The sequence below is a fragment of the Heterodontus francisci genome, chromosome 15, assembly GCF_036365525.1.
Source record: "Heterodontus francisci isolate sHetFra1 chromosome 15, sHetFra1.hap1, whole genome shotgun sequence".
Taxonomy (NCBI): domain Eukaryota; kingdom Metazoa; phylum Chordata; class Chondrichthyes; order Heterodontiformes; family Heterodontidae; genus Heterodontus; species Heterodontus francisci.
In genome coordinates this window covers 24,672,289-24,688,185 of record NC_090385.1, presented here as the reverse complement: position 1 = coordinate 24,688,185, position 15,897 = coordinate 24,672,289, and the positions used below count along the sequence as shown (strand labels likewise).

The 15,897-nt window shown below is 41.6% G+C and overlaps 1 protein-coding gene across 2 annotated transcripts in view; it reads right to left on the bottom strand.

The window, feature by feature from the left end:
- Positions 1-15,897, bottom strand: part of slc16a2 (solute carrier family 16 member 2) — a 98,016-nt gene that overhangs the window by 52,731 nt on the left and 29,388 nt on the right. For both annotated transcript variants that reach the window (XM_068047262.1, XM_068047261.1), the window contains one exon: positions 1,372-1,516. In XM_068047262.1, coding sequence (XP_067903363.1) covers positions 1,372-1,516 — 145 coding nt within the window. The remainder of the gene's footprint in view (positions 1-1,371; positions 1,517-15,897) is intronic.

Here is a 15,897-nt window from a genome sequence, read left to right as displayed (position 1 = left end):
CCAGATGTTGATGCTATCAGCACTCACCGTTATTATGGAGTAAGTTGGACAGCAACAGTCCGCACAGTGGAAGCCTGGAAGTTGCTATCCATTTTGTTCTGCTTCTCAACAAGCGGTGATACTGGGGCCTCAGAGACTTGGCATTAAAGTACATGTAACAGCGTGAAGGTGCCCACAAGCTACCCGCTAAACACACCAGAAAAAGTAGGGCTGGCAGATTCAGGTGTACGAGAGTTTTTAAACTGCATGATAAGTCTTAATTACTTCAAACATCCCTGGCTCTGAAAATGTCGTTTTGCAAGGGTGCAGTCTCATCCCTTCCGAATGTAATTTTTATTGGAGATTTCAAAACCACATTTTTCTCCCACTGAAACCTTGACATCTGATCTTTTGTTGTCCATCTGGGACACCCTTTCTGCTAAAGAATTGGTTGTGTACAGATTATGGATTCCAATTTATCTTCATAAATAAATTAATTCCAGAATTTTGTTCTTTGATGGTATGAGTGGTTTAAATACTTTGAAAATTCATGACTCCTAGATATTATTTCACAACTACCTGAGCAGTAAAAAGTCTTTCCAGTTTCCCTATTAAAATTAGTCAAATCTGAGAATTTATGAACATTAGCAAAAGACAGATATAATCACTTGCATTGCACAGCTAAAATATCTCAGCTTGGCACCTGTAAGCGGATACTGGGGGATCAGTATGTGGTAACACAAAATAGTACGAAATAGGTTCAAGCCCCTAATGCTTCTCCATTCACTGAGCAACCAATTCTAATATATAACTGCAAGGTGAGCCAATGCAAGACAAATGTACAAGTACCAATGAAAAAATTAGAAGGAAAGTTATCTCAGGTTACTTTCATGCAATTCTTGGCAGCTGGCTTGGAGAATGGCACTACTGCAGGCTGGAAAGCAGGTTGCATGCTGCCCAGGGATGACAAATGACAGAGACCTCCAACTATCAGCAAAAGAATATTACATGAAAAATGACAGGAGTTTATATTACTAAAAATAAAATACTGAGGCCTAGGGTGGGCATTCAGGTACGAAGATTGAACAGGATAGAACTGTGTTGGATGGACCATAAAGTATGATCAAATGTAGCAGGTAGTTCATCAGATCAGGTGGATCTGCAGTCAAGGATAAAGGTCAGAGTGGAAAGAATTCCATTCAGCCTATCCTCGTTTCCAGTAACATCCAGGCCTCTTTTTAAGGACATGGCTTCATCTGGCATCCAGGTACCAATGCAGCTGATCAGCCTCCAAACAACTTTCACGGTGACACACTTTCATATTTCAGCAATAAACTTTATTAAGCATGACTAACTTAGTGTGTGTATATTAAGACAGAAATCCACTCTTACTTTGTGAAGGAGCTGGAAAGAAGTCCAATAAAAGCCACTGCTGCACCGCCCATTGCTGTCTTCCTGCATCCAAACCAGTCAGTGAAAATGCTGACTACTGGAGAACAAAAGAAAATCATCCCCATTGAGACTGCACCTACCCAAGCTGCAAGGAAAAGGAAACAAGAAAATAGTTTTAATAGGCTGTAGGATTTGATCTCCCCTCCCACCACTTAACCCACCATCCCACAACCTCATTGTTCACTGGACAGGTTTCTCCTCGCTGGGGAATCTAGAACACAGGGTCAAAGTCTCAGAATAAGGAGTCAGACATTGAGGACTGAGATGAGGAGAAATTCCTTCACTCAAAGGGTTGTGAATCTTTGGAATTCTCTGCCCCAGAGAGCTGTAGATGCTCAGTCGTTGAGTAAATTCAATACATACAGTTTTGGGTATGAACAGAATTAAGGGATATGAGGATAGTGAGAGAAGGTGCAGTTGAGTTAGATCAGCCATGATCTTATTGAAGGGCCACATGGCCTACTCCTGCTCCTTTTTCTTAAGTGCTTATGCTGCAATGTGACATTCATTTCTGGTGGAAATGACAGCTCCAACTTTGCATCTGAATAATGCCTTTAATGTATTAAAATGTTCCTAGATGCTTCATAAAGAGAGGGGCAAACAGATAAGTACAAACAGAAGAATTGGGTGGTGGTGAGGTGACCAAAGGTATGATCAAACAGCTACATTTTACTGATGCTTTTGAGGGTGGGGAGAGATGTGGTGGAGGAAATTCCAGAGTGCTGGTGTATGTTGATTGGAGGCAATGGTGGAGCAGAGGGAGGAGTGGAACCCAAGTAGGCCAGATTCATCAGGATGGAAAGGGTGATATAATGTTTGTGAAGACCATGGAGGGTCAGTAAATTAGGAAGAGAATTTTGACAGTGATTTGGGAATGAAAAAAGTCAGTGGAGGTTGGCAAGAACAGAGGTGATAGGTGAGTACAACATAGTACAGGATAGAGTATGTGTAGGGTAGATCTCTGGAGAAAACAAAGGAAGGTGTTGGAGAAATCAAATCTAATTCAAACTCACTCCAAATACTTTGTGTCCAGTGCAAAAGTCCACTTCCGTAAGCAACCCTTGGTCCCTATGTCCTTATGTACAGCCTAGTCTAGGATAGTAGGCCTTCAGGAAAACAATGAATCCTTCTTGCAATTTAGGTTATGCACTGGAAATGGTGCAGCATTTCACCTGGTTCTTGGGAATTTGGCAGCTGGGTCACTAGGATGTGTTTTAATAGGCTGTTTTAATAATGTCTTGTGGGCTTTGGACATAAGATAACAATAATGAATGTAACTAAGCACCAAGCTTTCTACTTATGCCTGCTATTGTCCACCTATTGTAACTCCTTTTTTGAAAAGATGTCTGAATATTGTATCTAGTCAAGGGCTAGCTCATGAAAATGATGAGCTGATCCTCATCTCAGGTAGTTCGATCAAAGAATACAGCATAATAGACACTAAGATTAGGAGCATTTTGTCTGTGGGTCATTGAGGCGCATGTCATGATACCAATGGAATTTGAGCTAAAGTATCCATTGATTTGTGAAATTCAACCCGGAAAAAAAGCAAATAAAAGCAAAAATAGAAGTGAGATGGCTGGGCTTTGTTGGTGGGGTTGCGAAGGCTCAAGGACCAGATTGTAGCTTGTACACCACTGCCCAAGATACCAGAAAAAGCTTGCTAATTTCAATCTTGGTGTTAAAATAAGCCTTGGGCATCCCATTCGAAGAGGCAACCATGGCAGCCTGGGAGATGCAAGATTTTCCAGTCAGCCCAGCTCCCATTTTCAGTCTCTAAAACATGGATATAGTGAAGAGGAATTTACTCGTGCAAATATTCTTTAAACCTTCCCTGAAAAGGGAGCTTTTATTATTAAATATTACTATGTACCTTTATGCTTGGAAAGTGAAACAAAACAGTAAGCCTCTCAAAATCTTGCTTTGGAACATTTAGGATTAGGTGGTCAAGCAGCTGTAGCCATAGTTCTATTTTTTCACAATAGGTTCAGTACTTTAGTGGTTAAAGTTTCTTAGTAGGGGGCAATGGGGGATGGGGGGGGGGAAGAGAGAAAGGGCAACTCCATTTTTCTTTAAATTAGCTTAAAGTGTTGTTTGCAGAGGGTGGGCCTCATATTTAAGTGCAACATCTTGGTGCAACAAGTTTAGAATCTACACTTTGTACAAAGTTGGACATAGGGGATATAAACAAATTACTTCAAAACACATACATCTAAACCACAAAGAAATCCAATTCCTGAAATGTGAACGAGACCAACTGCACATTTTCCAAGTAGCTGCAATTGTCCATGTTCGACTTAGACTCTCGCATGAATTGTTTAGTTCAACAATCCAGCGTGGGGCTCAAGCAGAATGCTGTCTACAGAGCAAAGCAGCTTTTCACCAACTAATTGCACAAAGTGCTTCCAAGTTCTTTGAAAAACTCAGACTCAATAGGAATTTGATTATGTGTTTCTGAAGATCTCAAAGGCCAAGTAATAACCAGCTCTGGCTGTTTTCACTCTTAATGGAATGGCTTTTCTCTTAATGTGAGGAACAACTCCATTGTTGTGCAAAATGTTAAACCTTTCTTCTAACAGAGTTTTATTTGTTTCCACAGGCTTGCATTTTCCATTTAAGACACCACAGCCCTGAAAATTCTCTGGCTGTGATCGCAGTGGGAACTGCTCCCACCTGTGCCTTCCAGTTCCAAATCTGACAAATTTTGCTGGTTCAAGGAAAAGCACCTGATTTACATGGGGCTGGCAGCTGCTGTGCTACTGAAAGTGCATCTCAGTGTCCAACTGCCCATGCAGCTTGAAATTCTGGCATGTGCCTTTTTGTGTATGTAATGTTCACTTCATTGCTTAAAGTGCAACATGTGCACCCACTATACAGAAGTCAGTTAGTATGCAGGTACAAAAGGTAATAAAGGCTAATGGAATGCTATCCTTAATTATGAGAGAAATTAAAAATAAATGTAAGGATGTTATGCTTCAGTTATACAGGGCAGTGGGGAGACCACATCTTGAATACGGTGTGCAGTTTTGATCTCCTTATTTAAGGATGTAAATGCGGTGGAGGTGGTTCAGAGGAGGTTTACTAGATTGATACCTGGAATGGGCATGTTGTCTTATGATGAAAGGTTGGACAGACTGGGCTTGTTTTCACTGGAGTTTAGAAGAGTGAGGGGAGACTTGACTGAATATATAAGCTCCTGAACGGTCTTGACTTGGTGGATGTGGAGAAGATGTGGGGGAGTCCAGTACTAGGGGGCACTATTTTAAAATTAGGGGTCGCCGTTTTAGAACAGAGATGAGAGAAAGTTCCCCCCCCCCCCCCCCGAGTTGTGCAACTTTGGAACTGTCTGCCTCAGAAGGTGATGGAAGCAGAACAAAGAACAGTACAGCACAGGAACAGGCCATTCGGCCCTCCAAGCCTGCACCAATCTTGATACCTGCCTAAACTAACACCCTTCTGCACTTCCAGGGCCCATATCCCTCTATTCCCATCCTATTCATGTATTTGTCAAGATGTCTCTTAAACGTCGCAATCGTACCTGCTTCCACCACCTCTCCTGGCAGCAAGTTCCAGGCACTCACCACCCTGTGTTTAAAGAACTTGCCTCGCACATCCCCTCTAAACTTTGCCCCCCTCACCTTAAACCTATGTCCCCTAGTAACTGACTCTTCCACCCTGGGAAAAAGCTTCTGACTATCCACTCTGTCCATGCCGCTCATAACTTTGTAAACCTCTATCATGTCACCCCTCCACCTCCGTCGTTCCAGTGAAAACAATCCGAGTTTTTCCAACCTCTCCTCATAGCTAATGCCCTCCAGACCAGGCAACATCCTGGTAAACCTCCTCTGTACCCTCTCCAAAGCCTCCACATCCTTCTGGTAGTGTGGCGACCAGAATTGCACGCAATATTCTAAGTGTGGCCTAACTAAGGTTCTGTGCAGCTGCAACATGACTTGCCAATTTTTATACTCTGTGCCCCAACCGACGAAGGCAAGCATGCCGTATGCCTTTTTGACTACCTTATCCACCTGCGTTGCCACTTTCAGTGACCTGTGGACCTGTGCGCCCAGATCTCTCTGCCTGTCAATACTCCTAAGGGTTCTGCCATTTACTGTATACCTCCCACCTGTATTAGACCTTCCAAAATGCATTACCTCACATTTGTCCGGATTAAACTCCATCGGCCATTTCTCCGCCCAAGTCTCCAACCGATCTATATCCTGCTGTATCCTCCGACAATCCTCATTATCTGCAACTCCACCAACCTTTGTGTCGTCCGCAAACTTACTAATCAGACCAGCTACATTTTCCTCCAAATCATTTGTATATACTACAAACAGCAATGTTCCCAGCACTGATCCCTGCGGAACACCACTAGTCACATCCCTCCATTCAGAAAAACACCCATCCACTGTTACCCTCTGTCTATGACCGAGCCTGTTCTGCATCCATCTTGCCAGCTCCCCTCTGATCCCGTGTGACTTCACCTTTTGTACCAGTCTGCCATGCGGGACCTTGTCAAAGGCTTTACTAAAGTCCATATAGACAACATCCACTGCCCTTCCTTCATCGATCATCTTCATCACTTCCTCAAAAAACTCAATCAAATTAGTAAGACACTACCTCCCCTTCACAAAACCATGCTTTTTCTCGCTAATAAGTTTGTTTGTTTCCAAATGGAAGTAAATCCTGTGCCGAATAATCCTCTCTAATAGTTTCCCTACCACTGACGTAAGGCTCACCGGCCTATAATTTCCTGGATTATCCTTGCCACCCTTCTTAAACAAAGGAACATTGGCTATTCTCCAGTCCTCTGGGACCTCACCTGTAGCCAATGAGGATACAAAGATTTCTGTCAAGACCCCAGCAATTTCTTCCCTTGCCTCCCTCAGTATTCTGGGGTAGATCCCATCAGGCCCTGGGGACCTATCTACCTTAATGCTTTGCAAGACACCCAACACCTCCTCCTTTTTGATAATGAGATGACGGAGACTATCTGCACTCCCTTCCCTAGGCTCATCATCCACCAAGTCCTTCTCTTTGGTGAATACTGATGCAGAGTTTTTGAATATTTTTATCACGGAGGTAGATAGGTTCTTGTTAGGCAAGGGAATCAAAGTTTATCGGGGATAGATGGGAGTGTGGAATTCGAGACACAAACCGACCAGCCATGATTTTATTGAATGGCGGAGCAGGCTCAAGGGGCGACTGGCCTACTTCTGCTCCTAACTCATATGTTCACATGTATGCAAGTCCAGTCTCTCCATGAATAATTTGCATTTTTTTTTTAAATAGCATTGGTTGTATCTGACATACCAGTCCCAGATACAATCGATATTCTGTGTACACAACTTCTTTCAAATTTATATTTGCTCACAAATGTATACATGCAGGACTGTGGGAATCAGTTAAAGCTGACTGTCACATTATCCTGAAATGACCTAAATGGATTGTAGTGACAGGACAATTATTGATTCAAGAAGCTACACCGTCCAAGTTAAAAATTAACAGAAAATCAAATGAGGTTTTATCTTTTTAAAGGGCAATTACACTGAGTGAGAATTTCAGCACTTGATAAAAAAATTGAATCATTAGACATTTAAAAGAAAATTAAGGAACAGATAGCTTTCCAGCAGTAGCAACAATGCCTAGCTAAAGAGCTCTCCAGTACTAGATTTAATATATGGGCTTTATACATCTTTATCAATTCAAGTAGTTCTAAATATTATATTTCCCCTTTCACAAAGGCAGTAGCTTATACTGGGGATATGGTGCTTCTTATGGGATCTTCAGTAGTTTAATTCAGACCTTTACCAATAAGAGCAACTTGTATTTATATAGTGCCTTTAATGTAACAAAACATCCCAAGGCGCTTCACAGGAGAATTATAAAGCAAAGTTTTCCACATTAGGGCAGATGACCTAGTCAAAAAGAAAAAGGAAACATTCGTAAGGGCTGGAAGGCTGAGAACAGACGAATCCCTTGAGGAATATAAAGACAGTAGGAAGGAACTTAAGCAAGGAATCAGGAAGGCTAAAAGGGGTCATGAAAAGTCATTGGCAAACAGGATTAAGGAAAATCCCAAGGCTTTTTATAGGCTGGTGAGGCTTACGTCAGTGGTAGGGAAATTATGAGAGAGGATTCTTCGGGACAGGATTTACTCCCATTTGGAAACAAACGAACTTGTGTGAGGGGCAGCATGGTTTTGTGAAGGGGAGGTCGTGTCTCACTAACTTGATTGAGTTTTGATGAGGTGATGAAGATGATTGACAGAAGGGCAGTGGATGTTGTCTATATGGACTTCAGTAAAGCCTTTGACAAGGTCCCTCATGGCAGACTGGTGCAAAAGGTGAAGTCACATGGGATCAGAGTTGAGCTGGCAAGATGGATACAGAACTGGCTCAGTCATAGAAGACAGAGGGTAGCAGTGGAAGGGTGCTTTTCTGAATGGAGGGATGTGACTAGTTGTGTTCCGCAGGGATCAGTGCTGGGACCTTTACTGTTTGTAGTATATATAAATGATTTGGAGGAAAATGTAGCTGGTCTGATTAGCAAGTTTGCGGACGACAAAGGTTGGTGGAGTTGTGGATAGTGATGAGGATTGTCAGAGGATACAGATCGGTTGGAGACTTGGGCGGAGAAACGGCAGATGGAGTTTAATCCAGACAAATGTGAGGTAATGCATTTTGGAAGGTCCAATGCAGGTGGAAAGTATACAGTAAATGGCAGAACCCTTAGGAGTATTGACAGGCAGAGAGATCTGGGCGTACAGGTCCACAGGTCACTGAAAGTGGCAATGCAGGTGGATAAGGTAGTCAAGAAGGCATACAGCATGCTTGCCTTCATCAGTTGGGGCATAGAGTATAAAAACTGGCAAGTCATGCTGCAGCTGTACAGAACTTTAGTTCGGCCACACATGGAATATTGCGTGCAATTCTGGTCGCCACACTACCAGAAGGATGTGGAGGCTTTGGAGAGGGTACAGAAGAGGTTTACCAGGATGTTGCCTGGTCTGGAGGGCATTAGCTATGAGAGGTTGGATAAACTGATTGTTTTCACTGGAATGACAGATGGAGGGGTGACATGATAGAGTTTTACAAAGTTATGAGTGGCATGGACAGAGTGGATAGTCAGAAGCTTTTTCCCAGGGTGGAAGAGCCAGTTACATAGGGGACATAGGTTTAAGGTGCAAAGGGCAAAATTTAGAGGGGATGTGCGAGGCAAGTTCTTTGCACACAGGGTGGTGAGTGCCTGGAACCTGCTGCCGGGGGAGGTGGTGGAAGCAGGTACGATTGCGACGTTTAAGAGGCATCTTGACAAATACTTGGATAGGATGGGAATCGAGGGATACGGTCCCCGGAAGTGCAGAAGGTTTTAGTTTAGGCAGGCATCAAGATCGGCGCAGGCTTGGAGGGCTGAATGGCCTGTTCCTGTGCTGTACTGTTCTTTGACCAAAAGTTTGGTCAAAGAGGTAGGTTTAAGGAGCATCTTAAAAAGGGGGAAAGAGAGGTCGAGTGGCGGAGAGGTTTAGGGACGGAATTCCAAAGCTAAGGGCCTTGGCAGCTGAAGGCTCAGCCATCAATGGTGGTGCGATTAAAATCAGTGATGCTCAAGAGGCCAGAATTAGTGGAGTGTAGATATCTCAGAAGGTTGTGGGGCTGGAGGAGATTACAGAGATAGGGAGAGGCAATGTCAGGGAGGAATTTGAAAACAAGGATGAAAATCTTAAAAATCGAGGCATTGTTTAACTGGGAGCCTATCAGACATAGAAATTTATAGCACAAAAGGAGGCCATTTGGCCCATCCTGTCAGTGCTGGCTGACAAATAGCCATCCAGTCTAATCCAAAAATCAAACTTTTTCTTATGTGCTGGTCAAGAATGCAGAGGTTAGAAAAGAGTCTCCCTGGATGGAAGAAAAGAATTTTAAACCTTGAACAAGCTTGAGCTTTTGAGAGAGTTCAGAGGTGCAGAGGAGAAAATAAGTGTTTGGCACAAAACAGTCAACTAAGCTTGCAGGCAGCTTTAGCCATGGTGATATGGAAGTTCCATTTGAGACCAGAGGAAACGGTGATGCCAAGAATGCCAGGAACAGAAGAAGGATGGAGCCATGAAAAGATAAGAGATGGCTGGAGTTGCATCAACTTGTAAGAAACATTAAGGAACTGAATGTTGGAAAAGCTGAAGGAAAATAAAAAAAACTGTACTTTTGGGCAATATAATGAATGCTGGGATATCGAATAGAGTGATGCAACTAAAGTATACTTATAACAGTCAGGTACTTTAAAATAGCTCACTAATCAGAACCAGAGTACAAATTCAAAAGCACCGTCTAAGAATGATGGTTCTAATAATTAAAAGGTTCACACTCTAGCCAAGGTGTTTACATTTAATTTTCTTTTCAGATCATACACTAGTTAAAACACAGTACAAAACATCTTAAGAAATGGGTTTAAGTACCTCCTGATGCAATACAATTGCATCAATGGCTCCCAGGGCAGATCCAAGCATGGGCCCATGGGACCTGTATCAAGGGCCCCAGTCAAATATAGGGCTTCCAGTAAAACTCATCATATCACAGAAAAACCACATACATTCACTAGATCAGAATATTCTAGCATTTAAAAATACAATCAGAAAGAGGTGCGGTAAGCCTGGTGTTTTACTGGTTTGAGAGAAGGTCTTATGTGGGGGCCATGGAACGGTCATGAATGTTTGATGCCCACAATCCCAAGAATTCTTAATTCAACTTCGAAGGTACCGAACCTTTGCAGACATCCAAAGCCATTAGATCAAGTTTAGAGGGATGCTGTGGCATAGTGGTAATATCACTGGACTAGTAATCCAAAGGCCTGGGCCAATCCCCTGAGGACATGGGTTCAAATACCACCTCAGAAGCTGGTAGAATTTAAATTCAATGAATTAAAAAATCTGGAATTGAAAGCTGGTCTCAGTGCCATGAAACTATCAGTTGTCATAAAAACACACCTGGTTCACTAATGTCCTTTAGGAAAGGAAATCCACTGTCCTTACCTGGTCTAGCCTATAAGTGACTCCAGACACACAGCAATGCAATTGACTCTTGACAGCCCTCTGAAATGATCTGGCAAGCCACACAGGTCAAGGGCAATTAGAGATGGGCAGCAAATGCTGGCCTTGTCAGCAATAATCACATCCCAAGAAAGAATCCAAAAAATTATGGATTGATGAGGAAATTATGAAATCGGATATCTCAGTTGGTATAAGTTTATTTATTTAAAAAGCGTCAATAAAATGCATCACTGAAGAATTTCTGGGGCAAAAATCTATAAATTGCAATGGCAGGCTGAAAACAGAAAATTTGCTGAGTTGGTAAATAAAGAGAAACTAGATATTTCAAATGCTCACAGCTGCAAGAATCAATCACTCAGAGCTCCCAATACAATATCAGGGCAGTGCATCTTTCTGAAGTGATATTTTGTAGCGTTAGAACATCACATTCTGCTGTTGCACTCACCAAGTGATATTCTGCCCAGTGCTACTGAGAGAGGGGCCATCATGGTTTGGAGAGCACAAGGGGAACTTCTATCGCATTATCTTTTGTGCAATCTGAATGCGAAGTTAAAAATATATTTGTTGTAACATTACTGTTAACCTCTCCCCTGTAAAGCACCCCAAGCTATTCTTTTACACAAGGACTGTTGTATTAACGAAAGTTGTTGTGTTGCCCAGCATTATGCAATTGGTTGGTCTCTTGCCTGGTTAGGAATAGAATTAGAAGTTATAAGATTGAGTATAGATAAATGACTTAAATATTCCATGAATATGATCTGCTACAGCCATGGAAATGGTCTGTGAAATACAACTGACCAGGCCTACATAATGGCTGTTTTAGTGTGGATGTTTTCCTTGATTATCTTTGGGGATTATGGAGAAATTTTGCAGAAACTACCCAAGAGATAATAAAAACTGGGAGAGCTCAGGTGAGGGATTGAGGAGAGGGGAAGGGAAGAGAGGTTACCTGGTGATGATTTAAATGCAATTTTGTTCAAACGTCAAAAAAATGAAGGAGGAATATCAAGAGTTGATCCAACTTATGCAATGCCATTCCAGGGACAGTGTGGAAGGTACAAGGTCCTAAAGAAAGTTAAACTTTTACTCTGGATGCACTGCCTGGTTATACTTGATGTCCAATTTGTAATTTATCACAACTTTACCAGAACAATTTTCTCCGCACATTCTTTAAAATAGACTGTGAAACAGCATTTGCTAAAGCCTATATAGCTTCCTAAATCTTGAGCATTTAGTGCAATTCAAAAACATTTTGAAAGAATAAAAATGTGGATTTAAACCAATTCAGAATGTTTTCACAATTCTATAGGTTAATTTTTGGCATATATCACAGACAAAACAATGTTGTTGCAATTAAAATGCCTAAACTATACAAATTAGGCTGCCTCACCATAGCCTAAGAAAGGAAACAAATGATCTACTGTACATGATTGGTGAACAAAGCTTAATGGACAGTGCTGTCAGTAAATAAGCTGAATAGTGTTACACTGTTACACACGTGCTGATTGGCCTACTCCTATTCCTACATGATTACTGCATGCCATTTTTAAATAGACAGTTTGCACTGAAATGCAGACATAGGAATTTACAATTGAAAATGCCGATACAAAAATGTGATAACAGGACAAACAAAGTTTTGTAGAAAGGAGGTATATGCAGATTTAAGATTTTTAATATCCAATTATAAATGGTTTGCTTTATTCCCTGTTGGATTTGGCTGCCATGTTTCAATGATCGAAGAGCTAGCACTCACGAACATAGTGAGACTGAAAAATGGCCACTAGTATTAGGAACTAGAGGGCAGCTGGCAGCTGTGGAGCTCATCTTTGGGAGAGGAGCAGAAAAAATTGGAGGGAAAATATGCAATCTCCTCAAAGACTGTGCTGGACTCCTGTTAGAACTCCGATGTGACTCCAGTGAGAGTCCAAAAGGAACCCTGTTGTGCCAGGTCTCCACTAATTCCAGGATTTCCCAATCAGTCTTGTAAGAGCCAGAAACTCCACTGACCACTTCCAAGGCCAATAACATTGGGAATGGCCTGAGGCATAGGGACTCCCTTTGCTGAGAGTTCCTGCTTCCCTAGTTCAGTTGGGACCCAGTCTATTGGTGATGGATAGAATGCTGAAAGAGCAAAATGCACCTAAAAGAAAAGCTGGTTCTGTTCCCTTCCATAGGGGTTGGAGGTAGTCATGATGGGTCTTGTATGGGTGAGGTGAAGACCCTTGGAAATGCTGATCAATTTTCAAGCAGAACATTAGACTAAGGAACTTTGCTATCAATGCGGGGTGGGGGGGCTTGATACAACAACTTGCATTTATATAGCACCTTTAACAAAATAAAACATCCCAAGCATTATAGACAAAACCTGATACCATGCAAGTAAAAAATTAAGGCAGGTGATTAAAAGCTCAAAGCCATAGGTTTTAAGGCAGGAGTTAGAGAGGAGGGAGCAGTAGAGAGGCAGAGGGGTTTAGGGAGTGAATTGCTAAACTTAGGCCTGGGCTGCAGAAGGCACAGCCACTAATGGTGGAGTGATGAAAATCGGGGATGCACAAAAGGCCAGAATTCTTTCTTGAACCTCCATTTCTGCCCTAGAACACTGCAACACAGAAGGATGCCACTCAACTCAGCTCTTTAAAAGACAGATACCCAATTAGTCCCGTCCTTGCTCTTGCCCTAACTGCTGGTTTGTGCACAGAAAATATTAGTATGTGCGGATTTTCTTTTCCCTGAAAAGAAAACGTATTTGGCATACTTGTGATGTCATTATCACACATCTTACAAGAATATTTGGACATATCATTTAAAAAGATGTGCTTAAAAAAAGGGGAAAACTAGGCACTTGGAGATTATATGGAGGGTGGGGGTTCAGATGGGAGATGCACTGTGCACAACTGCTACGTGCATGCAGATCAGGCCCAATGGCACATTGATTGCCATGTTGTACCGAAGTGGACATTTATGCATGTTGTATGGTTTACCAGATAGATCTAACATCTAGGCAAACAGCTAAGGTATCTGGGGTTTTCACAGCTTGCAATATTAGTACATGCATCCCTGTCACTGCTATTTTAACAAAGGGATTCATCTGTTTCAAAGAACTTAATTTAAAGTAAACAGCTGAAATATAAGAACATAAGAAATAGGAGTAAGAGTAGACCATTCAGCCCTCAAGCCTGCTCCACCATTCAATACAATCATGGCTGATCTTTCCTCCCAGCTCCACATATCCCTTGATTCAGGGATATAGAAATAAAAGCCATCTAAGTACAGTTGCATGCTTTACAATCCACATTAAATTGCTGCAATGTAAAGAATGGAGTTGTTCTCCTTGGAACAGAGAAGGCAGAGAGGAGATGTGATTGAAATGTACAAAATTTTGAGGGGCCTGGATAGAATGGAGGTGAAGGGCCTTAGCAGAGAGGTCAGTGACAAAGGGGTATAGATTTAAAAATGATTGATAGAAGGGAGATGAGGAAAAAAAATTCTCAGCCAGAGGGTGGTGGGAGTCTGGAACTCAATGTCTGAAAAGTTAGTTGAGGCAGAAACCCTCATCCCATTCAAAAGGAGTCTGGATATGTACCTCAAGTGCCGTAATCTGCAGGGCTACGCACCAAATGCTGGAAGGTGGGATTAGACTGGGGGTGGATCATTTTTCAGCTGGTGCAAACACGATGAGCCAAGTGGTCTCTTTCTGTGCCTTAAAATTTCTATGATTCTATCATAATTGATATCTATTTACCAATGCAGAAGGCCTAATGTGTTGGTTTAGGAGTTTACTGTTGCAAAATCATTCCGGTATTCTATATACCTGAAGTCCTGCATGTCTAGCTATTTCAATGTACAACTATTGAGCAAACAGAGGCTGCTATTGCAGCATTTGTGGAGAGTACAGAAACACAGGAAACATTTAGAGCCCTGAAATCTTATGGTGTTGATCACTGAGTTTATAGTCAGGCTATCTCACATAACATCAGACACCAGAAGAAATGTAGTTGCACCAGATGCCAACAGTGAGGACAGCCCTAGAGGTAGAGGAAGCTATGCACTTTAAAACTTCTTTAATAGCAAAATGTTGCACTTAAACACTTGATTTGTATCATATCTTCCTTGATCTATTTAAGAGTGGTAACTTGGTGCAATTTGATTAATACAGCTGAAAATGGGTTTTATCACAAAAAAAACATTTCTAATCAGTGCCCATCCATTGCCAGTGAATAACCTGATTTTACATTTTGAAAATAACTTTTAAAACTAACCATTTGCTAGTTATATTGGGGTACGGTAATCAGTCTTAGTAAATTAAAAAATTATATTCAAAAGCTTTTAAAAAGTGCTCATTCTCATGTCCAAAAGAATCAGCTTAATTTTTTTTTTCTTTTTTTTTTTAAAGAGTTTCCTCAAAGGCCTGCAAATGAGCATAATTAGTGGAAACTTCCAAAGACGATTAATTCATCCTGTGGGCATGGCCAGCTTTTAGCACAATGTTTTTTTTAAACTAAGCACAAAAAAAAAATTGCGGATGCTTGATCAGTACTGAACATGATTTGCATTTAAAATTCCATGATCTTTTGCACTGGTTACGTTGATTTTGTGCAAATTCCACCAAAAAACCTGTGCAACTAAGCAGAAATTCTATCTCGCAGCGCAGATGTGTAAAGTGTTGTGCAACTTTGGAACACTCTGCCTCAGAAGGAGGTGGAGGCAGGGTCATTGAATAATTTTAAGGCAGGGGTAGATAGATTCTTGTTAGACAAGGGAATCAAAGGTTATCGGGGGTATAAGGGAATGTGGAATTCGAAACACAACCAGATCAGCCATGATCTTATTGAATGCAGAGCAGGCTAGAGGGGCCGAATGGCCTACTTTTGCTCCTATTTTATCTTCTAAAAACTCAAATCAATAGGATTAAAATCATAACACAAGTGGATCACATATTAATTTGTACTTAGCCGTCAGAAACAATTTAAAACAAAGATTGTGAAAGTGCCTTCCTACAAATAGGCGTGAACCAATTCCTGGGTTAAATGCAGGAAATGCTGATCGTTTTTTTTTTTTACTTCTGGCATCGCCACAATTCATAACTCATCACAGGAATGCAGCCAATCTGCAAGACTACCATTTGTGTTTCTATATACAAACATCTGAACTATAAACAAAAGTAGGCCATTCGGCCCCTCTAGCCTGCTCCACATTCAATAAGATCATGGCTGATCTGTATCTCAAATTCCACACTCCCATCTTCCCTGATAACCTTTGATTCCCTTGCCCAAGAATCTGTCTACCCCTGCCTTAAAATTATTCAATGACTCCATCTCCACCATCTTCTGAAGCAGAGAGTTCCAAAGTTGCACAACACTGCGAAAAAAGTTTCTGCTGTAGCAAACAAAGATCTAAGATAGCAGGTCAAAAGATTC